Source organism: Mirounga angustirostris, unplaced genomic scaffold, assembly GCF_029215605.1.
Source record: "Mirounga angustirostris isolate CCGP_5_RB_7025 unplaced genomic scaffold, mMirAng1.0.hap1 SCAF_6, whole genome shotgun sequence".
Lineage (NCBI taxonomy): Eukaryota > Metazoa > Chordata > Mammalia > Carnivora > Phocidae > Mirounga > Mirounga angustirostris.
In genome coordinates, this window is record NW_026991714.1 from 87,307,283 (window position 1) to 87,330,689 (window position 23,407).

The 23,407-nt window shown below is 43.2% G+C and overlaps 2 protein-coding genes across 3 annotated transcripts in view; both read left to right on the forward strand.

Moving 5' to 3' along the window:
* Nucleotides 1-20,322, forward strand: part of NUP133 (nucleoporin 133) — a 70,711-nt gene extending 50,389 nt beyond the window's left edge. Inside the window, exons 20-26 of the mRNA XM_045877862.3 lie at nucleotides 160-318; nucleotides 1,114-1,249; nucleotides 4,735-4,853; nucleotides 5,799-5,879; nucleotides 6,625-6,689; nucleotides 8,344-8,432; nucleotides 12,901-20,322. Coding sequence (XP_045733818.2) covers nucleotides 160-318; nucleotides 1,114-1,249; nucleotides 4,735-4,853; nucleotides 5,799-5,879; nucleotides 6,625-6,689; nucleotides 8,344-8,432; nucleotides 12,901-13,037 — 786 coding nt within the window. The 3' untranslated portion in view covers nucleotides 13,038-20,322. The remainder of the gene's footprint in view (nucleotides 1-159; nucleotides 319-1,113; nucleotides 1,250-4,734; nucleotides 4,854-5,798; nucleotides 5,880-6,624; nucleotides 6,690-8,343; nucleotides 8,433-12,900) is intronic.
* ACTA1 (actin alpha 1, skeletal muscle) lies at nucleotides 20,222-23,141 on the forward strand. 2 transcript variants are annotated; one of them, XM_045877866.3, is made up of 7 exons: nucleotides 20,222-20,304; nucleotides 21,236-21,376; nucleotides 21,483-21,807; nucleotides 21,917-22,078; nucleotides 22,175-22,366; nucleotides 22,476-22,657; nucleotides 22,740-23,141. In XM_045877866.3, the coding sequence occupies exons 2-7, from the start codon at nucleotides 21,248-21,250 to the stop codon at nucleotides 22,881-22,883; spliced, it is 1,134 nt and encodes a 377-aa protein (XP_045733822.1). In that variant the 5' UTR covers nucleotides 20,222-20,304; nucleotides 21,236-21,247; the 3' UTR covers nucleotides 22,884-23,141. The 2 variants fall into 2 exon arrangements, with proteins under 2 accessions (XP_045733822.1, XP_045733821.1); XM_045877865.3 differs by having other exon boundaries at nucleotides 20,226-20,322.
* Nucleotides 23,142-23,407: the final 266 nt, after the last annotated feature.

A 23,407-nucleotide genomic window follows, 5' to 3' on the forward strand; every position in this document is an offset into this window, starting at 1 on the left:
AGTTTTTTTTAAGGCCCTACCATATAGAAAATAAGTATTTAAGGATTTCTGTTCTGCAATCTAAGACCTTTGAAAAAAATTAATATTTTATTATAAGAAATGTACTTTTTAAAACTGTATTACTGAATATTACTGGATTCTTTGCCCTGTTATTTGTAGAATTTTTCAGACTTCCTCTTCCGTTGGTATCTGGAGAAAGGAAAGCGAGGCAAATTATTATCTCAGCCCATTTCTCAGCACGGAGAGTTGGCGAATTTTTTGCAGGCTCATGAACATCTCAGCTGGTTACATGAAATTAACAGCCAAGAATTAGAAAAGGTAAGAAGGATTGAGTTACATGGAGCAGATTTAGGCAATTTTTTACTTGATTGGTGTAGTTTAGTGATTAAAATACTATTTAGAGATTATGTTATTATTTTTTTAAAGATTTTATGTATTTGACAGAGACAGCGAGAGAGGGAACACAAGCAGGGGGAGTGGGAGAGGGAGAAGCAGGCTTCCCGATGCAGGGCTCCATCCCAGGACCCCGGGATCATGACCTGAGCTGAAGGCAGACACTTAACAACTGAGCCACCCAGGTGCCCCTAGAGATTATTTTAAATATGTATCTCCTATTCTCTGACATAATTTAAATAAAGTGTTCTTTTTTATTTATGATGGCATTGCCATTACTTTTAATGTCTCAATAAAAAAAGTACCTTTCGTGATTTGACTACTATTACAGTAAAGCACAAAAATTTTATTAATGTGTAAATAACAGTCTGTGGTCTTTTTTTATGAGTATTTTCTTAAAAATGTTCAAATTATGAGTAAAAACAGTACCCTAATTAGTTTTAAAGTTTGTCCTTGATAAGATGTTGAAGTGAATATATAATTGTTATAGAACAAATGTTTTATACATGTTTCTTTTCCCAGTAATTAGTGTGGCTGGTTAATATTTTATTGAGTAATTACTCTCGGTATATAGTACCAGTCAGGTTTAGGTTTGCTAGTATTGGATCTGATCTTTCATTGGTATCAGTAAGGGGGGGAAACAATTTTGGGTTGTACTTAATATTTCAACTTGAATTAATACTCAGGATCTTACCATTTTTCATATTTTGTTTATTGTAGGCTCATGCAACACTTCTGGGTTTGGCAAACGTGGAAACTCATTACTTTGCAAAGAAAAAAACCCTTCTTGGTTTGAGTAAATTGGCTGCATTGGCTTCAGACTTTTCAGAGAATATGCTGCAAGAAAAAATTGAAGGTAAAAGAAAGGATTTGAACATCAGTCATGCTATCAATGAACTCTGTGCATTCCTATTATCATTTAATAGGGTTCATTAGACACAGGACCTGTCTCTCCTTTAAGAGGAGTGATTTCAGTGTCGTTAGACCCTTACTCAAGTATGTTTTTTGGGATTCTGTTTTTTAGAGAAAACTTGTATGTTAAATAAGAATTCCTAAGAAGGATGTTATATGATTTGAAGAGTGCTCTGAGTACATCCGTAGTGATTCATATTCTAAGAACAAGAAGAACTGCAAAGAAATCTTGACCTTTACTCAGTGGGTTTTATTGTAGATAGTGGTAATTTTGAAGCTACTAGTTTCAGAATTCAAAACTTTTTGGTGTCATAATTGTATACAACTATTTTGTTATATTGTAGGTTGAGAAAATGATTGGCTATATTGTTATTTTTGAGAACCAAGGGGAAGGGAGATGAAATTTAGAAGGAAGATGAGGAAGAACCCTGTACTGCATTTGAATTGGAGATAATCAGATGGAATCATGATTGTTTAAAATTAAAGTATTTCTTGGCTCTGTTCACTGAAAAGGCCTAAAATCAGTGACACCCCAGTAGTATGAGTATACCTAGTCCTATACGTTGGCTTCTAACTACTATTTCTCAGTAAAAGGAATTGAGGATTATTGGAGAAATGATCTTGGGAAGTCTTGTTTAGCCAGAAAGCAGGGTTAAAGTAGAAATGTCAACACAACAGCCTCCACTGGCCAAGTTTGGGGATAATTTGAACACCAAAAAGAATGATAGTAAAGCATTTTATTTCACCGTTTAAAAAATGTTTAAAAACAAAAAATCCATAAATCCACAGTGATACCCAAAAGGGGAGGGGTCAGTGAAATGCTTCTTTACAAAAAAAGAATACCAACTAATGTAGAATAGGACTTGGGAAGTCATCTTGCAACCATGATGACTAATTAGTCATCAAAGGATGCTAAAACCATTGAGTTTAAGGGTTAGGGGAAGAAGATCGTGTCATGTTTTCAGAGTATTATTACACAGATCTAATAGATACCATCGTCAGCAGTGAGACAAACTCACATTATGTACTTCCTGGAGTGATGTAATGTGGCAGTATAGAATACCACTGTGTTACTTTCATGCTAGAAATGGTCAACCTGAATCTAACCACAAGGGAGTGATTAGATATATCCTGTTTGTGGGGCATTTTACAATATAATTGGCCCAGACTTCAAAATTCAGCAGCATGAAAGGCAAAAAAAAAAAAGACAAGAGGCTGTTTTATTTATTTTTTTTAAAGATTTTATTTATTTATTTGAGAGAGAGAGAATGAGAGACAGAGAGCATGAGAGGGAGGAGGGTCAGAGGGAGAAGCAGACTCCCTGCCGAGCAGAGAGCCTGATGCGGGACTCGATCCTGGGACTCCAGGATCATGACCTGAGCCGAAGGCAGTCGCTTAACCAACTGAGCCACCCAGGCGCCCGACAAGAGGCTGTTTTAGATTAAAGTAGCCTGAGAGCTGTGACAACCAACTACAGTGTGAGATGCTTGATCAACTCCTCAGTCATCCCCCAAATAACCAACTATGACAAACATTTTGGGGATGACTGGGGAAATGTGAACATAATATTAGATGACATTACTCTATTTGTGTTAAATTTTTCAGACTTGATAATGATACTGTGGTTGAATGCCCTTGTTCTTAGGAGGTATATGTTAAAGTATTTAGAAATGAAATGGCATGAAAGTCTGCAACTTCTGTATTACTTAGGGGGGGAAAGCAAATAGGTAGGTTGGTAGGTAGATAGGTAGATAAAGCAAAGAAAGCAAAATGTTAATAGCAGGTAACTCTAGGTATACAGTGTACACTGCATTCTTTTTTAAAATTTTCTGTAGATTCGGAATTTTTCAAAATTAAAATTGGAGGGGATCTTAGCTTATGTAGTCAGGAGTGAAGTATATGTAAATATCGGTGTTTGGTTGCAGGGCTTAGCCAGAGTCCAGCTTCTGAGGTATGGATTCTAATTATACTGCTGTCATTTTTTTCTTCGGGGAGTGGGAATAGTGGAAAGAATCTGGATGGAAATTGGAGAGATCTGGTTTCAGTTATTTTCTCCAGCTTACTAGCTTTTGACCTTGGGTACCTTCTGAGCCTCAGTTCCTTGGCTATAAAATGGGTAGTTGTAAGGATTGGAGACACTGTTCCTTGAAAAAAAATGTTTTGCATATATTAAGTCCTTAATAAATCATTTAACTTTTAACTTTTATCATTTAACTTTTATTATTAAAATTATTATTGACTCCTTAGGAGATTCTTCAGTCTTTCATTTTTAAGTACTAGCAGTGCCTATTGTTCTAGAGAAGTGTGTATATATTCTGCAAGGTTGGCTGATAGTCTGACATGGGAAACCATATTTTAGCCTGGTCACCAGAGATAGACTGTGTTAATCAAATCAAGGTTTTATTTCTTGCTTCCCCACCCACCAGAAATCGTTAGAACTCTGGTCACCGTTTTGATTTGATCACTTCTTAACTTTCACTTTCTTAAAACAGTGGGAGTATTTTCAGGTGTCAGTAATTACCTACAGACTATCAGTGTATATGGTCATAGGGAGTAGACTTTTAAAAAATAACTTACTTTCTGGTTATGTGAATAATTCCTATGGAAATTTGTAAATTATCAGGAAGAACACAATAAAAAAAAAATTGTCCCTATAATCTCACTGCCTCAGAAATTACTACTGTTACTATTTTGTGTATCCTCCCAGTCTGTTTTTCTAGGTACGGAAATTGCACAAAAATGATTTGTTTGATTGTTATAAAATTAGGATCACATGGAGTGATGTCAGTATTTGAGCATATTTGTGCTTTGGTCACTGTACGTTGCTGTGACCGCTGTGTTTATGAGGCTGCATGGCAGTTCTCGATCCTTTTCCCCTGCAGCCCAGCACACTTCCCTGGGCAAAGCCTGGGAATGGGCTGCAGCCTGGATAGCCTCACCCGGTCACCTCATCCTGTTGAGATTACCATTCCTAGTTAGGTTTGGTGCATAAACTACCAGGTTTTGTTTTTCCTGGAATATACTCATGGTGGCTTTTAAATAGATCATTTCCCTTAGTGAAAGATTATATTAGAAACTCTGGTGGGAGTTACTGAGTTACCATAAAATGAGACTGGGTGACCCCCGATTTGAGGGACTTGTGCCTGATGAAGTAGCCATCTGTTCTACAACTCCTTCAAACAGTAGAGTGTTATTTTCATAGCTCTTCTCTCCCCTCCTATTTCTGGTGACTGTGATTGTTTATATGATTTGAATCGAATATGTTTTAACATCGGAAATCAAAACTTAGCAGAATTAATAACATTTTAAGATCACCAAGTACTGATGAGATTACCTTTAGAGATGTTCCTCTTTTTTTTTTTTTTAATTTAGATTTGTTTTATGATAGAAGAGTTTACTCCCCTCCCTGCCTCTCATTTTGCATTCTAGAAATGGCTGAGCAGGAGCGCTTTCTCTTGCACCAGGAGACCCTGCCTGAACAGCTGCTGGCGGAGAAACAGCTAAGTCTCAGTGCAATGCCAGTGCTGACGGCCCCTCAGCTCATCAGCGTGCGTGCTTTTCCCATCCTTGCACCGTTCCTCAGTCTCAAAACAGCATTGGTATTTCTTGAGTCAGATGGTATAGTTCCTATGAGTAGTCATCTCCCTGCTTCCTGTTTTTCTGGTAACTTTCCCCTTCCCCCAGAATAAGTTGTTAGAAGCTGCTTGAGAGCAGGATGCACATTAGCAGAAAGTAGTGGGTCAGCCTCTGCCTCCCTGTAGATCTCCACCTGTTCCTAGAGGTGCTCATGCCGGTGACCAGAAGAAAGTACTTGTATTTTCTTTTCCGGCATAGGACATGTAGGTACCGTGAGGTACAGTTCAGGCTGTTCCGTAAGAAAAAAGGTTTAAGGAACTGGATTTTCATAGCCTATAAGTACCATCCTCACCCTTTTCCTTTGGAACATAACACATTCTTAAGGGCATAGCTAGGTTATGCTGCAGCCTGGGTAAGATACTGTTGTTGTTAAGTACACGTGTAGCCTTAACTCTGCTTCTCTCTTTGCCTTTCAAGAAAGCATTGCAAATGCAAGAGCGATGTAGGATCACTTTGAATTTGCTCTAATTTTATTAAGAAGACAATTCAAAAACTTCAGTATTTTAGACATTACTAGTAACAGATTTCCTATAATTGAGCTCACAACGGCCTCTCCTTATATAGCATATTGCAAAGAATATGCTCAAAAGAATACTAAAATATGTATACTATCTTGAGCCTAAGAATATAAATTTACTGACATTTTAAAAGTACATATACCAAGATTTGCAAATTAATTACAGTTTATTATGAGGATAGATGGAATGTGATTTCCAAAGATGATAGTCTTCTTACTATAAAATAAAAATACCTTTGACTTACTTAAAAGACAATGACATATTTTCTCCATAAATTTCTCTAGTCTTGGTTATAGGATTACTTAAAATAATCCTCAACCTTATTTGAACTTTCTATAGCTGTATATATGTGAAGAAAACAGAAGAGCTAATGAATATGATTTCAAGAAAGCTTTGGACTTGCTGGAATATATTGATGAGGTAAGTAAAATCACTTGAGATGATCACAGGCAAGTATCACAATTTATATATATGGTTTTTGGTAGAACTGAATACCTATAAAAAGAGAAAAAAATACCTCTTTTAGCCAATCATGACAGTGTGTTAATTTAGAAAGACTCTCTGGTTCAGCTATTCCTAACTCTTGGAATGTGTGTAGCTCTTTAGAAAAGCTGTCAGGAGATTCCCTTTCTTGATAATTCTCACACATTCCCAGATGTCTTTTTCTGTGCATGAATAAAAAACACGGCTTTTCAGAGTCCTGAGGTATTTTTTTCTCTTTCATTATTAAGTCATTATTAGTTCCTCAGTCTGATATATTGCTTTATCAATTTATTCTTCACAGTATTCACCCTAAGAGGAGCTGTTTCTCAACCTTCTTTGTGCAGGGGGGGCTTTAAATGACAATTCTGTAGGTTAAATAGTTGGCCCTGCAATTGATAGATTTTTAAAATGTAGTGTATTGGCTTTTATGTTACCTTGTTTAAAATCTTAACCCTTTCAAGTTTCCTGATAAAATCAGATTATCACAGAATAATCAGAAACTAATTCCCACACAGTTACTAATTGGCTTATGCTTCTGAGTATTCATGTCTTAAATTTTTTTAAATTATGAATTAAGGTAAGTCAGTCGTATTTATGCAGAATTAGTTAACATAACTCAAATTTAAGCATGTATTTTTTTAAAATCAGCACTTAATGAGGATTTTTTTGTTTTACTATAAAGGAGGAAGATGTAAATATAAATGATCTAAAACTGGAAATCCTTTGCAAAGCTCTTCAGAGAGATAAGTAAGTTCTCATAGCATGAATATAAGCTATGGTTTTAGAAAAGGACTCTTTAGGAAGATTATGATACCCTATATCAAGTGGTTTTGTAACCTAATTGTATTCTAACATAATTATAAAAATTTTATTGTGTGCATTAGTAATCTAAATTTTTCATTCAATAATTAAGGAAGAGTTTAAGGACTTAGGACCACTGGTATAATAAATCTCTACTTTTGATTTTATTTACTTGAGCGAAAGAGAGTGGGGGTGGGGTGCAGAGGGAGAAGGGGAGAAAGAGAATCTCAAGCAGGCTCCACGCCCAGTGCAGAACCCAATGTGGAGCTTAGTCCCACGACCCTGAGATCATGACCTGAGTCAGACGCTTAACTGAGACACCCAGATGCCCCTCTACTTTTGATTTTAAAATTTGGACTGTCAATTTGCACAGAAATATATATGTTCCTGATTTTCACAGAAGTTGGGCCAGTTCTACCAAACAAGAAGCTGCATTTTGTTTTAAATAAAAAGTTTATTAGAGTATCAGTACTCTCTTTAAGTTACTGAGACCTCTTTTTCATGATCATCTCCTTCCTGAGAAGGGAGATATCTATGGGAAATGGTGGCAAAGAAAGGTGGTGGCAGTGAAAGACTGAGAATAATCAGTTGGGGGGTTGAATTGTTTCTAGGACAAGAATTTTAGAGAACGTGACTTGAGTGCTAACACCCTTTCCTACTTACAGTTTTCCTTTTTATATGGGGCTGAGAAATTGCAGTAGAACTATTTTTACTAAAGCATTTCTCCCTCTGATCAATCCCAAATAGTTAAAATTGTTGTTCTGTTTGGTCTTGGAGGTCACTCTCTGAAGCATCTAGCTCTGCCCACTTGATTCTCCTTCCTAATCTTAAAAAAGTATGCTGTCATTTGACTGGAATTCCTTGTCATGGCTTCACATTTAAAAACTTTAAGGTATTGGGGCGCCTGGGTGGCTCAGTCGGTTAAGCGTCTGCCTTTGGCTCATGTCATGATCTCTGGGTCTTGGGATTGAGCCCCACGTCAGGCTCTGGGCGGGTGTGTGTGTGTGTGTGTGTACCCCACCCCCCCCAATGCTCACTCGCTCTCTCAAAATAAAAAAAATGTATTGGGGGAGCATTTAAGGTATTGTGGAATATATTCATTGATTACAAAGCAGTGGTTGTGTGTGTGTGTGTGTGTGTGTGTGATTCAGCAGTAGATAATCTCACTAGATAAAGAAAACTTACATTGTAATAGACCCTGGTTACCATTTTACTTTTATGAAAAGCAGAATATGTTACAATATATTGTAACTATTACCTGTGCTCTGAAGATCTACTTTGGAGTCTTTACTAGATTTGTTGTCTATTTATAGAATTATTTTGGGAAAGATGGTTTGCTACTTTGTTTTGACATCAAATACATATGGTTATGTTGGGTGAATAGCTACCTGAGTGTAGCATTTTGTATCTAAAATAGACTCTTAAGTATATTCAGCATTCAAACCTCCCTTATTTAAATACTTTGAAACAGTATCACAAAACTCAAAATTCTCCACCCCTGGCACAACCAGCAAAACAAAACTACAGTAGCAAATAGAAGTCATTTATTTCAGATATGTCCATGATTTCATTTTCTTCTCATTGCAATTTTGTTTTCTAGCTGGTCTAGTTCAGATGGTAAGGATGATCCAATTGAAGTATCTAAAGACAGTATATTTGTGAAAATCTTACAGAAACTTTTAAAAGATGGTAAGTGGTTTGTTAATATTGGAAGTTATAGCATCACTCCTCAATTTCAGAAATCTGAGCATAACGGGGATTTGCCAAGGTGTCAATGCCAGGGTGATTTAAGATTAAACAGTATCATACTCAGAATTAGATTTATTTAAAGTGAAGGAGGGGTTTTTTTCTTTCCTCTCCCAATTGGGGGAGCATGTGTCAAGGTGAAGTCTCCATCCACATGGGTCCTGGTGGACTCCAGTGGGCAAAGTCTCCATGCTGATTCAGGATGAACAAGGAATGGATTCAGATGTTGGTTGTGACACCAAAAATCTGTATGATAGAAGTAGCCATTTCCTTTAATTTTTCAGTTAACTCTTGTGAAGATTGAAAACTTGAAATAATATATAAATGAAAAATAACTTTTTTTTTTTTTTAAGATTTTATTTATTTAAGAGAGAGAGAGCATGAGAAGGGGGAGGGTCAGAGGGAGAACCAGACTCCCTGCCGAGCAGGGAGCCCGATGCGGGACTCGATCCCGGGTCTCCAGGATCATGACCTGAGCTGAAGGCAGTCGCCCAACCAGCTGAGCCACCCAGGCACCCGAGAAATAACTTTTTGATATATAACCGACCATACTAAAGTACAAATTACAGAATGCTTTTACACATCCATTTTGGACATTAACACTCTAAAATTCATCTTAGGAACAAAATAAAAAGGAAAAGAAGGGAGTATGTTTTGCACCTAAAACAGCAAAATTCCATTTGCTGATTGAGACACAAATTAGGTAAAGAAGCTTTTATGGATAAAATGCTATTCTCAGGGGGGAATCTGAAGTAGAGGATACAGTTGAACCTTGAACAATGTGTGGATGAGGGGCACTGACCCCCAGCATGGTTGAAAATCCACATATAACTTTTAACTCCCTAAAAACTTCACTACCATTAGCCCGCTATTGACCAGAAACCTTACCAGTAACATAAACAGTTGGTTAACACATATTTTGCATGTGTATTATCTACTATATTCTTATAAGATAAATTAGAGAAAAATTGTTATTGAGAAAATACATTTACAATACTGTACTGTATCGAACAAATTTGCAGGTACATGGACCCATGCAGTTCAAACCCGTGTTGTTCAAGGATCAACTGTATTTACTTTCACCTTTTTTCATATTACGGGGAGCTTAATATAGGGAGAGTGTTAGACTAGAGATGAGCAGTTTTGCATATTTTGTACATGTGTGGTTCAATTTATTACAGAATGTTCTATCAAAATGTGTGATACTAAATTTAGGCAATGCGCAAATTAGGCTTAGTGTTTACCAGTAATCTTTGCAGATATAAGGATACTCTGTTTTATACCAAATGGAAAAAATACATAGTGATAAGTTACTGTAAATTCAGCCCCTCTAAATGGATAGGACTTTTATCCATCATACTAACATTTACACACATTTGGAAGTTTCCTATACATATATATGCAAGATACATTATTTAATCTACATGAAACATGATGAACCCCATCCCTGGTACATAGTAGTCACTCAATAGACATTTGTCCTTTTAATGTCTACACATATTTTGCAGATTCGTAGCCCAAACTCCTCTGTAATGGATTGTATTCTGCAGTCTTCTATTTTAGAATTGCTGGCTTAACCAGGGGACGTGAAGGGGGACCCTTAGAAAAGTAGTGTGAAACTAACCACACCAACCAGTATTCTGAGGTGAAACAGAAGCAAACTCGCAGCGTTTGCGTGTCAGAAGCTTTTGTTTTACAGCCCATCTGATGGTCTCTTAGCATTACATTTCAGACTTGTAGTCTCCTTTTGTAAGTGATCCAGTGAAAATGTAATTCTGTGAATAGATTACTTGGAACTTGCTCATAATTGATCTGGACTTTTATTTTGAGAAAGGGATACTTGATCATCCTACCATGACAGATTTAATAGTGCATTCTTTTTCAAAGATGAGTAATAACACAAAGGTTAATTAAGCCTTTTCATTGTCACAAAAATAAAAATTAAAAATGAAATAATGAAGGGATATAGCAAAATAATCTGTCTTTTGTTTGAAAGTATTTGAAATACTTGAAATTCATAAAGAGCTGAAATGCACCTGTAGGACTTTCTCTTTTCCGTATTTGGAAATGAAAAAATAACTGGATATGATTGATTTCTCTGTACTGCTGGAGAGATTTTCCAGTTGAGCCTAACAGATTATTAGAAAGCATTTGGACCCAAATCCAATGTTTTCCATGAAGTTTGTTTCTCATAAAAGTGCCACAGTTGAATTGTGGCTAATTAAGTGTTTAGTGCTATTTAAAGGTGACTTTGCTGTTTTTGTTATTCTTAGATAATAAATCATAGATGAACAATAGGAATGGAAAGTTGTGATTGTACAGAAGGAATTGTTAAATTGTGACCAAAGGACAAAAACAAGTAGAAACTATTATAGAAATAAATAAACATATATATATACAAATGAAAGGTATATATACTTATAACAAGAAGTTAAATACATTTATTTTTGGAAGCTTTTTAATAATATAGCTACGATATACAATAGCAAATGTTTTTAAAGGACAGATCCTGACGGTAGAGAGATATAGATAGCCTCATATTTCATAAGCTCTGGAAGCCAGCAATTACTTCAGTTTGTGGAAAGAATTGATTCCATAGATATATTTAACTTACCCACATGGAGTTTTTCAGTTTGCTTTTAATATTATTGAGGTATATTATACACAAAATTCATATATCATTACATGGACTTTAAGTTTTTTTCTAATGAGCCACCAGCATTTAATAGTTGAGAAGTGTTCTTACAAAAGTCTTAACTTTCTTGGGGCGCCTGGGTGGCTCAGATGGTTAAGGGTCTGCCTTCGCTCAGGTCATGATTCCAGGGTCCTGAGATCGAGCCCCATATCAGGCTCCTGGCTCAGCAGGGAGCCTGCTTCTCCCTCTCCCTCTGCCTCTCCCCCTGCTCATGCTCTCTCTCTCTGTCTCCCTCTCTCTCTCTCTCTCTATATATATATCTGTGTCTCAAATGAATAAACAAAATCTTAAAAAAAAAATCTTACTTTCTTAATTCTAAGAATCAAAATATTGGCCTAAACTGGACTGCAATATTGTCCTGGCAACAGCAATCTGCTGAGTGCTGTCCGCTTTGGGTGAGGCGTTGGCTCTTAAGTTTACCAAGATCCCCGAGGCCGCCTTCCTCATATCACTGGGCAGAGTTTCAACGCCTGCTGTGAAGAAAAGAAGTCATCAAATATTAGTTCTAAACAGAGGGCATGCACAATAAAAATAGAAGCCAAGTAAGATGTTAAAATTTTTTTAAAGATTTTATTTATTTATTTGACAGAGAGAGACACAGCGAGAGAGGGAACACGAGCAGGGGGAGTGGGAGAGGCAGAAGCAGGCTTTCTGCTGATCAGGGAGATCCCAGGACCCCGGGATCATGACCTGAGCCAAAGATAGACGCTTAATGACTGAGCCACCCAGGCACCCCAAGATGTTTAATTTTTTTAGAGAATTGATCTTTTAGAAATTAATGTATTTTCAGAAGTGTAATGCTGTTTTACAGACAAAAAGTATTTGAAGTATTTTAATTATAATAAAGGATCTATAAATAGTTCAGATTTCACCTCATAACATTTATTATAACCCAGATTTTTATTATGTAACAGTTAAGTACAAAAAATGGTGCTAGGCACTTTGAGGGTATTGGAAAAAAAACTCAGTATTTGATTTTGAGAACCTTATGCTAATGTGACAAATGATAAAATATTGCCTTATTAATTGAAAATTTTTTTCCAGTTTTCTTTATCAAGTGAGAATATTGTACATACCTTTTTGTAACTACACAGATCCTAATTCAACAGTTTCATTTCATCAGTGCTCATTGGCTTTCCACCTTTATAGCGGTCTAACGAAGAAATGATTCTTCACCTGTCTCATTTCAGACTGTAATACATTTTGAGACACTGGAACTAGTTTTCATGATACGATTCTACTAAATTATTTCCCTATATATAATTGGATATACACTTAATATATATAATTGTTGAAATACTTGAATATATAATTATTATATATTTGTTTGAAATACTTGAATATATAATTGTTGGAATATATAATTGTTTGCACTACTTGTTTTCAGGTGATTATTAGTTAAAAACTTCCACATTGAAGAAATGACTTAAGCTGTGGAGAAAAATGAAAGTATTTCAGGTCTTATTAAAGACTTTAATCAGATTGGCTATTTTGACCACTAGGGGGAAAAACACTCAAGCAACTTCTAAGTAAAGAATGTCCTGTCGTTAGACCTGCAAGTATGTTTGGCAGTGGAAGGAATTTAGAACAGAGTATTTCCCAATAGTGGAGTGACATTATATTTTAAATAGAAGCACAGATGTTATCATTAATCATCTTCATTCATTGGGGAGTCTTATGAAAATAAAAAAGGACTTTCTGTGTTTGTGTTTATAGGCATTCAGCTCAGTGAATACCTGCCAGAGGTGAGAGACCTCCTGCAAGCAGACCAGCTTGGAAGCTTAAAGTCTAATCCTTACTTTGAGTTTGTTTTGAAAGCAAACTATGAATATTATGTTCTGGGACAAATGTAACTTTTTCTAAAAATGGTCACTGTCCCTGAAAATTTGTGTAAGCATGTCCTTATAAAAATCTTAGGCCTTAAACATCTAAAAATTTGTAGTTTTATAACATGTATTGATGAATTTTGTATACTTTATTTGAAAGCTGCTACAAAACAGCTGTGTGACTGAATGTAGTTTTGGTTTTTTGTTACAAGATATTTTCTCTCTTTTTTCCATCTAAAATGTATCACTTGTTATTTCCATGCTTGCTACCCTTTCTTTCTCTTCTCATTCTGTCGGGGGTTCTGGAGTTCTTACTCTGGTTCTGGCTACTTGTATGCACAAAGCACTTCTCGGCCTCAGTTTCTATAACTTTAAACATGACAGGATTGCACTGATTGTCTCTGAAATGGCTGTGACTCTGCACTGAAGAGAATCAAGTATTTGGTGTCTGTTTTGGTTAGAACTAGTAGGAAATATGTAGTAAGATAGATGTCAGGTTTGCTGACTTGCTGTAGGACTAAAAGACTAAACAAGGCATAATTCATGTGAGCTTGAGAACTGGTTAATTCATTGGGAAAATATTAAACATTTCTGTGTAAATAATAGAGTATTAATGAGAGGAGTGAATAAGACCTGTGTTTTCTAACCTATCTGTAAGTTACCATAAAATAAGTTTATAGTATTAATGTTAGTTACAATCTTTCAGTATGGGGATTCAATTAGCTTCATGTATTTTCAAGGTGATTTACACTGAATTCCGGCTTTACCACAGTCTAATTAATGTAAAGCATGTGTTATGCTAGAAGCCATTATAGGTTTTTTTTTTTTTTTTTTTTAAGATTTTATTTATTTATTTGACAGAGGCACAGCGAGAGAGGGAACACAAGCAGGGGGAGTGGGAGAGGAAGAAGCAGGCTTCCCGCTGAGCAGGGAGCCCGACGCGGGGCTCGATCCCAGGACCTGGGGTCATGACCTGAGCCGAAGGCAGCCGCTTAACGACTGAGCCACCCAGGCGCCCCCCATTATAGGTTTTCTTAGTATGGCATCCGATTTACTGAAAAGTAGTGGTTCTCAAAGCTTCGTTGTTCTGACCAATGTCATCACTCAGTTTTTATCAGCTTTAAATAAAGACTAAAGATTGGACAGGGAGTTGCTGCATATTCAGATTTTGGCCCAGTTGAATGCTCACTAAACAACTTGCTCCGACAGCTGAAAAGGTCAGAAGTTAAATATGGTGAAGAGAGTCCGGTTCCTGGTTTCACAAAGGACAGCCGTCTGTGCCCTCTTCCCCTCTAGGCTTCAAATCCAGCCTTTGAACACGTTGGCAAGAGGAGGCTAATGGAGCTCATTACATTAATAACTGAAGGAAAGACACTAGCAGCCTTGTCTTTTTTTTTTTTTTTTTTGCAGCTTGTGTGTGGGGACAGCATCAGGGTCCAAGTTAGGAACCTATTGAAGGTGCTAAGGCAAGTTGAACTTGTCAGATGGTGGATAAGAAATTGCTAAATTTTTATCTTACAGGACATAGACATTAACAGTTCTTGCCTGTATGATCCTTTTCGGTAATGTGCTCTGGGGACACAGGATTGTGCCCCCTTCAACATGCTACCACAAATCTGATAGCCCTAGTGTGACAGGAAAGCCAGTCTGAGAGTGACCCTGGCCCTGTTGATGGCATGATTTTGCATTACTGCTGTCACAGTGTAATGCATAGTCTTATTTTGAGGGAGGGGAAGGCTCGCTCTTCTAGCTGTATCTCGTCGTCAGAAGCCTAGCACCGAAATGGTTGGATTTTTAAAAATTAATAATGGTAAAATTAAGGCCTAAGATTTTGAATAGTTTTTCTAAATTTAAAAATTTCACAACATAGTCTTTATCAAAGAATTGATTTTTACATAAATTGAGTAATTGATAAAGACACATTATAAAGGTGAGCATGTTTTCTAAGGAAAGAGAAATTTTACGGACTTGGGAAAGGTTCCCCCCCCGCCCCTGTCCTTGCTTTTCTCAAAGTCACAGCTTGCAGCCTTGATTAAATGAAACAATAATGTGTTTTTGAAAGTGAACAGTGCTGATATGTTTTAAGAATTTGTAAATATGGGATGCCTGGGTGGCTCAGTCGGTTAAGCGTCTGCCTTTGGCTCAGGTCATGATCTCAGGGTCCTGGGATCGAGCCCCGCATCGGGCTCTGTTCAGCGGGGAGCCTGCTGCTCCCCCTGCTTGTGCTCTCTCTCTCCCTCTCAAGTAAATTAAAAAAAAAAAAATCGTGAATGTGTCAAGGATGAAGGCAGAACTGGATACACATAAGGGACTTGCTGAAACCCCAGTGAAGTAAAAGGCTACTGATACCCTCCGTTGTAGGGATTTCGTTTTTTGAAGAAAACTTCAAAACTGGATTGTTTCTTTTATTTTGGGGTCTGAATCAGAGTCCTGAAGTATATCGCCCACCAGGCACACGAGTCCTGCGGGTAGATCGTGCAGGATGTTTCCCCTTTGAGGCCGATTGCTTTCTCTAGAACAGGAATGGAAGGAAAGCCACACCATAATGTCGTCAGACTCACTTCTTAATCTATTGTAATCCAGCATACTTGTACATGTTGAAGCTGATAACTACAGAAATATTAATGTAGTTCTACCTGCTTATTCCTGGACCTTTAATTTGGAGAATGCCTGAAGAGAAAAGAGTTTTACATATTTCTATATAAAATCCACTCATTAGATACCAAAATATAATTTAAAAAAATAATTGTGTAATTCTAAAAATTTAAAGATTTTTATTTGAGAGCGAGTATGAGTGGGGGGAGGGCAGAGGGAGAAGCAGACTTCCCGCTGAGCAGGGAGCCCCACACACGGGGCTCAGTCCCAGGACCTGGGATCACGAGCCAAAGGCAGACACTTAACCGACTGAGCCACCCAGGTGCCCTAATTAATTCTTAAGTTAAAAAAAAAAAAAACTAGAAAATGTGAAACCTATTTTTTAAAAAAGTAGATGGAAGAAGATAAAGCCCTATAATCCCACCAGCTAGAAATAGCTTCAGTTACCAGTTTGAAATGTATCTTAGGGACACCTGACTGGCTCAGTCGGAAGAGCATGCAACTCTGATCTCAGAGTCATGAGTTCAAGCCCCATGTTGGGTGTAGAGATTACTTAAACTTTTAAAAAGTGAAATGCATCTTGGACAGTTTGGGACTGTGCATACTGTGTATTCTATAACCTAGTGTATATTGTGAGCATCTCCACGTATCCTTAATCCAGTGTTTCCCAGTCTTTTTCCCGTTGTCATTCCTGAGGACTCTTTTTAGTTTTATTCTAATCACTCCACCCGCATCCCCCCCCACAAAGTTTAATACTGCAGATATACTGTATATTTTTTTATGTGCTGTGCTTCTGGAGGCCACAAATCATTGCAATACCTAATTTAAGATTTTTTTCACACCCTGCAGAAACAGTTCCCCCCCTTCAAAAATGGATGTCTTCACAGTTCAAGATACAATTTTTTAATGACTGCATGATACTTTACCACATGGCTGTGCCATGCTTTATTTAATGGTTCTCTGCCTCCTTAACGATCTGAACACTTGAGTTAATGGTTTTGGTTTGGGTTGGGTTTTGTTTTGTTTTTTTTGGGGGGGGTTGCCTTTTTAGATACTACTAGAATAAATCTGTACAAAAATCTGTGTGTACTCCACATTCCTGTAAACTTACATGACTCTTCCTGTTCAGTTTGTGATGATGCTGACATGTTTAGCAAACAGTTGTAATAATTTTGAATGTCCTTTGCTCCCCTCTTCTACCACCTCACCCCCCTCACCTCCTCCAAACACTCCGAAGAAAGATACTGTGCTATTTATTGAGTGTTTATGTCCCAGGCACTTACCTAGTTTTAATCTTCAAGTCAGTGTTAAGGAGTAGGTAGTATCCTCAGTTGAGAATATGGAGTCTTTCTTGAAGTGAGCTGTTCAAGGTCACACAGCCAGTCAGAAGGGGAGGAGGGTACACCCAGAAATACTTTACTGCAAAGTGCAAGCTTTTAACCCACTTATTATGCTAGATACTAGGAGGTAGTGGGGTGGGGGGCGGAGAGCTGATGGCTCCAGTGGAATCATTAGGCCAATAGAGATGGCCACGGCAGAAGCCATGACTTCATTGCAGGATGTCTTTGGCCCCTCGTTGGAAAAGATCTCTTGAGGATCTCTTATTTTCAGAACCAAACTAAGTGTTGGGAAGTATTAAAGGAAGGTAGAAAGCAGTCCCTGCCCTGCCCTGACTACTCCTAGTGGGAGAGAGAGTCACCCAAGCCCCAGCTTTGGGACCTGGGAGTGTGGTCTAGCTCATTGGGCCTTGCTTTTCTGATTCTTAAAACTGAATGACTAGTACCTATCTTACTTACCTCAGAATAATTAAAAGCCTATATGCTTTTAACAATATGAAAGCATATGAAGTTTTATGAATACATATTTGATTTTTTTTTTGAGAGAGAGAACGAGCGGGGGGAGGAGCAGACTCCCCATTGAGCAGAGAGCCTGATTTGGAGCTCAATCCCAGGACCCCGAGACCATGACCTAAGCCAAAGGCACACAACGGACTGAGCCACCCAGGCGCCCCTGAATTCATATTTGAATCGATAGGAAACAATAGAAGGTTTAGACCCAGCGATAGTGGGGTCTGCAGATGTGTGAGGAGCTCAGGGTATAGGGCTGTGGAGGAGGGAGCTGTGAGGCCACAGCTGAGTAGCTGCACAAGGGCCCTGTCAAGTTTCAAGAGCGGGGCTGCACCTGAAAACTTAGAAGCAGACACTCTCAGGCATACCCTACATGACTGAGCTTTACTTAGTGATAGTTCTCAAAAGGGTATGCAGGCAGTCACCCGCTTATCAGGGAGAGCAGAGCACTGGTGTGTTCCCCAAAAGTGTACATGTATGGAGACAGTTTTTCCACTCGCCTGTTAGGTCTATCCTCTAGGCCAATGAGAATCCAACTATACCAGAATGGGACTGGGTTACCCCATAGTGACCCGTCAGACTATTTAAACAGCCCCAACCGTGGGCAGAAAGCAGATGTCTGGCCCGGTGTTCTCAGGCCCCCTCTCCCCAAGGTTTGCTGTACTAGCAGTCTCCTCCCTCCTGAGTGTTTCCTTCATAGCTTTGTGTGTTTGAAGCTCATAGACTCTGGGCTTAGAAAAGCTTGCAGTAGAAGAGAGAAGAACTGCACCACTGAGCAAGAGTTTTGGGAAGTCTTGACAACCCCGTTCCCCTTTAAAATATCAAATTCTTAGGTATTCTTCCTACTCTCAGGGCAAAATTTAAGCTTTTCTGTTTATATTGTACCTATAGTGCATTTGCCAGTTTATTTTTTTCTAGTCTCTTCACCACCCACTGACAGCAGGACATGAGGTATTACAAATGAAAGGTAGTTTTCTGTCAGTCACTCATTCTCTAAAATAATTGAAAAAGCTAAATGCGAAACCAAGGTCGCTTTTAGCTGACCCTTTACACTCACTGCGTAAGCCCCATACTAACCAAACTATTTTTTAATTGACTGATGGTTTTAGGAAGGGCTGCCATGATGTGGACTACAGAGGAGGGTTGCATGTGCTTTTCTGTCCCTCCTCCAGAGAATCCACACCTGTCCCAGTTGCCGAGTTCCACTACCAAATGTGAATCACAACTATTTTGGGAACACTTAAGCACATCAGAAAAATGAATGATTCCATTCTCGCTTGTCCACGTCACTGATGTACCCCCTCAAAGCATGTCACTGAGTTCATCACAGAAAATTGTGTCTCCCTGTGCCTTCTACATCAGGGTTAGGACTGCGCTCGCTCCCCCACCCCCTGCCAAAAAAAGAGAAAATGTGAGACCAGCACCAACTGGATAACCTCCTTTGACCCTCACTCCACCTTACCATAAGTAGACCCATCCAAATCCTTCTAGAAAATTTGAAAGGCATATCCCCATATATCAGTGATATAAATAGAACCGCTTCAGCAGCCTCTCGTAGATGGTGACTTCAAGATGGACTGGGAAGCGGCCTGGCCTTGGCAAGGCATCATCCTCTAAATATAAAGATGAGTTTGTTCAGCCTTTGCAGAAGGAAAAATTGCTACCCATCCTAGAGTGCAATGTCCTTGTCCTCTTTACTGGGAGAAAGGTCGAGCAAGGTTTCATTTAGTAAGGGTGCTTCACCCATTCCACCACCAGGTCGTGGGTTGTGACCCTGGCCTTTCAGTCCCAGGACAGGGACACTCTCAGCCCCACCAAGGAGGTGGGGAATTGGGAGCTCAGCTCGGCCCACCCAACCTGGGGCAGGTCAGTCCGGGAGAAAGAGAACACCCCCCAAATTCACGCCCTTCGTGAACGCCCGGGTGCGCTGCGCGTCACTGAGGCGAACGGCTCCGGGTGCCCTGGCTTTGTGCCTGCCGCTGTCAGAGCCGCCGACCCGGCCTGTCCCCGGGAGCCCTCCTCCTCCTCCTCCTCCCCGCCTCTCCGTCCTCTCCTCCCGCCGCCAGTTGTCTGGCCCGCGACAGCTGCGCGCCCTCCCGCCGCCGGCTGCCCTCTCCGCGGTGGGGGCGGGGGCCGACTTGGGTCAGCCCTCTGAATTGGGGAGCTCAGGGGTGGAGAGGGAGAAATGAAGTTTACTGGCGGGGGGGGGCGCGGGGTCTCCTTCCTTCCCTTCCTGGGACACCCGGTGTGACTGCTACGCCCGTCCTCTCTGTCCCACCGCTGGAACACGGCTCCCTCCTCCCTGTAGCCGCGCGTGGGGTTTCGGGGGTCTGAGTAAAGCCAAAGAAGGGTTGAAATGTGGGAGGCACCCTCCGGAGCGCCCAGTGCGAGCAGAGCGGACAGGGTGCGGAGGCCTTGCGGACAGGTGCAGCTCCGGGAGCGCAGGCGCAAACACGCACCTACTGGCGCGCGCGGTGACTCTCGCCCCACCCCATCCCCTCGGGCGGGCAACTGGGCCGGGTCGGGAGGGGCCGACAGTCCGGGGACACGCTCCATATACGGCCCGGCCCGCGTTACCTGGGCTCGGGCCAGGCCGCTCCTTCTTTGGTCAGCGCAGGGGACCCGGGCTGGGGCCCAGGCCGCGGGCCGGCTGGGGGAGGGGGCTCTAGTGCCCAACACCCAAATATGGCTCGAAAAGGGGAGCGACATTCCTGCGGGGCGGCGCGGGGGGGCGGCGCCCGCGGGCTATATAAAACCTGAGCGCGAGGACCAGCGGCCACCGCAGCGGACACAGCCGAGAGAAGCCTCGCTTCCCTCCCGCGGCGACCGGGGCCCGAGCCGGAGAGCAACAGGTGTAGCCACCCGCCCAGGTAGGGCGGGAGTGGGGGAGGGGACGGGGACAGGAGAACAGTAGGACAGCGGGACAAGGTGACAGGGCACCACCGAGGGGTGCCTGGAGAACTCCGGGGTAGAACCCAACCGACTCGTTTGATCAGCCCCAAGGCCTACTTTCTGCCCCCCCTGCGTCTTGGTCCTCAGAGCCACACGCGCTTTATAGAGGAGACACGACACAATCAGTTTTTGGAAACGTCTCCCAATTTATCCCCAGCCCCTTTGGGCTCCGCTACCTGGCGGCTTAGCGTGTGCCAGGTAGATTAAAGGTTTTGCTTTAGTCGTCCCAAGGGCAATACCTCCCCAACGAACCTCCCCCGAAGATCATCAGGAGCCACTATTCTCTGGGTTGGCCAGCAGGCGAAAAGGTGCCTCTGTTCTGAGCCTGGAATGTCAAGAGGGTCCGGAATGGGCCATTCCTTCCGGGCTGGAGCACCAAGGCCCCTCCCACGGCCGTGTCTTTGCCCCCGCACCCGCACCCGCACGCGTGCGCAGCGAGCAGGTATCGCCGGCCCTAACCTCCTAGGCGAGGCCGCGGAGGCGCGGAGAGGGTGGGCGCCCGCGCCTGGCTCTTGCCGCGGGTAGGCTGCAGGAAGGCAGAGAAGTCTCGGCGGACCCTGGGCCGGGGCTCCCGGGGTGGAGAAATCCTCCGTGTGGTCGCGACGACGCGACGACGACCCCGTGCCCCTCTCCCTCTCCCTCTCAGGGCAGCGCAGCCCTGAGCCTGGGGAGCGAAGCTCGGGACGGGTCCCTTCGGCGGCTCCCCTGGCCGGCTGCGCGCCGTTCCCGGCTGGGGGCGTCCGTCGGTCCCCGGGAAGGGAGGGCTCTCGGGCCAGCGCGGCCGCTGTGCTGACGCGCCGTGTGTTTCCACGGCCTTGCTGTCCTTTGCAGAAACCAGACACCATGTGTGACGAAGACGAGACTACCGCCCTCGTGTGCGACAATGGCTCCGGCCTGGTGAAAGCCGGCTTCGCGGGCGACGACGCCCCTAGGGCCGTGTTCCCTTCCATCGTGGGCCGCCCTCGCCACCAGGTCAGGCTGCCGCCCGGCGGACCAAGCCGGGTCGGGATCCCCGTGGAGCCGGGCCCCGGGCCACTGTGAGCCGCGGTAACGTGCGCGTGGTGTCTCCGCTCCGCAGGGCGTCATGGTGGGCATGGGTCAGAAAGACTCCTACGTGGGCGACGAGGCTCAGAGCAAGAGAGGTATCCTGACCCTGAAGTACCCCATCGAGCACGGCATCATCACCAACTGGGACGACATGGAGAAGATCTGGCACCACACTTTCTACAACGAGCTCCGCGTGGCCCCCGAGGAGCACCCCACCCTGCTCACCGAGGCCCCCCTCAACCCCAAGGCCAACCGCGAGAAGATGACCCAGATCATGTTTGAGACCTTCAACGTGCCCGCCATGTACGTGGCCATCCAGGCCGTGCTGTCCCTCTACGCCTCCGGCCGTACCACCGGTGAGTGCGCGCGCCCGCCGCCCCACCCCCCGCTCCCGCCCGCGGCCCGCGCCGGCCGGGGGGCGCCAGCTCACTCGCCGCCCTGTCCCCCGCCCCGCCCCGCGCGCAGGCATCGTGCTCGACTCTGGCGACGGCGTCACCCACAACGTGCCCATCTATGAGGGCTACGCCCTGCCGCACGCCATCATGCGCCTGGACCTGGCCGGCCGCGACCTCACCGACTACCTGATGAAGATCCTCACTGAGCGTGGCTACTCCTTCGTGACCACAGGTGCGCGGCGCTCCGGGCACCCGGGGCGGGCTGGGTGGCGCGCGGGCCCCGGGGCCCTGCGCTGAGGGCTCCTCTCCTGCCCCCCGCCCCCCACAGCTGAGCGCGAGATCGTGCGCGACATCAAAGAGAAGCTGTGCTACGTGGCCCTGGACTTCGAGAACGAGATGGCGACGGCCGCGTCCTCCTCCTCCCTGGAGAAGAGCTACGAGCTGCCCGATGGACAGGTCATCACCATCGGTAACGAGCGCTTCCGCTGCCCGGAGACGCTCTTCCAGCCCTCCTTCATCGGTGAGTCCCGCTCGCGGGCCTCGCCAGCAGCCCTGGGGCCGCGCCGCCCAGCCCCGCCCGGCCCCCGGGTCGCCCCCCGCCGGCTCACGCTCCTCCCTGCGGCCCCCAGGCATGGAGTCGGCGGGCATCCATGAGACCACCTACAACAGCATCATGAAGTGCGACATCGACATCAGGAAGGACCTGTACGCCAACAACGTCATGTCGGGGGGCACCACCATGTACCCGGGTATCGCCGACCGCATGCAGAAGGAGATCACGGCGCTGGCCCCCAGCACCATGAAGATTAAGGTGGGCGGCGGCCCGCGCCCCCTGCCCGCGCGTGGGCTCAGGGCTGCGGCCTTCACCCTCCTGACGCGCCACTGTCTTTCAGATCATCGCCCCACCTGAGCGCAAGTACTCGGTGTGGATCGGCGGCTCCATCCTGGCCTCGCTGTCCACCTTCCAGCAGATGTGGATCACCAAGCAGGAGTACGACGAGGCCGGCCCCTCCATCGTCCACCGCAAATGCTTCTAGACCCCATTCCACCAACAGCGCTCGAATTCTCCTCAGGACGACAAATCGGCTCAGGTTGCAGGTGGCTGACCTCGAGCCACCGCGCAGCAACTTCGTCTCTAACAACTTGAGTTGCTGCAGCCGCAACGCGACACAATGTTTATAAAGTGTACATACATTAACTTATTTACCTCATTTTGTTATTTTTAAAACAAAGCCCTGTGGAAGGAAATGGAAAACTTGAAGCATTAAACTCAGCCATTCTGTCTGTTGCGTAAAGTTGTTTGTTGTGTTTACTTGCGGGGGGGGGGGAGGGCACAGGGGAGGAAGAGGGGCCCCATCTTCTTGTGTCACTTTTCACAACACTCAGAATGAGTGAGCTCCGAGCCACACCATTAGTTAAGTCTTCCCATGCTCACGGTCCCCGCCCCCCCCCCCCATCAGATCCATTTCCAAACACTGGCAGGCCCGTCGAGGGCCCGACCTGGCCCCCCGGTGTGTGCTGAGGAAGCTCTCCCTCTCCAGGGCGCTGCACTGAGCCCCAG

What these genes read in the sequence shown, in the direction of transcription:
- ACTA1 (XM_045877866.3), top strand. Translation starts at nt 21,248, where the DNA reads ATGTGTGACGAAGACGAGACTACCGCCCTCGTGTGCGACAATGGCTCC. An exon ending in CTACTCCTTCGTGACCACAG is followed by an intron (nt 22,079 to 22,174) that starts GTGCGCGGCGCT and finishes CGCCCCCCACAG; the next exon opens with CTGAGCGCGAGATCGTGCGC. An exon ending in CCAGCACCATGAAGATTAAG is followed by an intron (nt 22,658 to 22,739) that starts GTGGGCGGCGGC and finishes ACTGTCTTTCAG; the next exon opens with ATCATCGCCCCACCTGAGCG.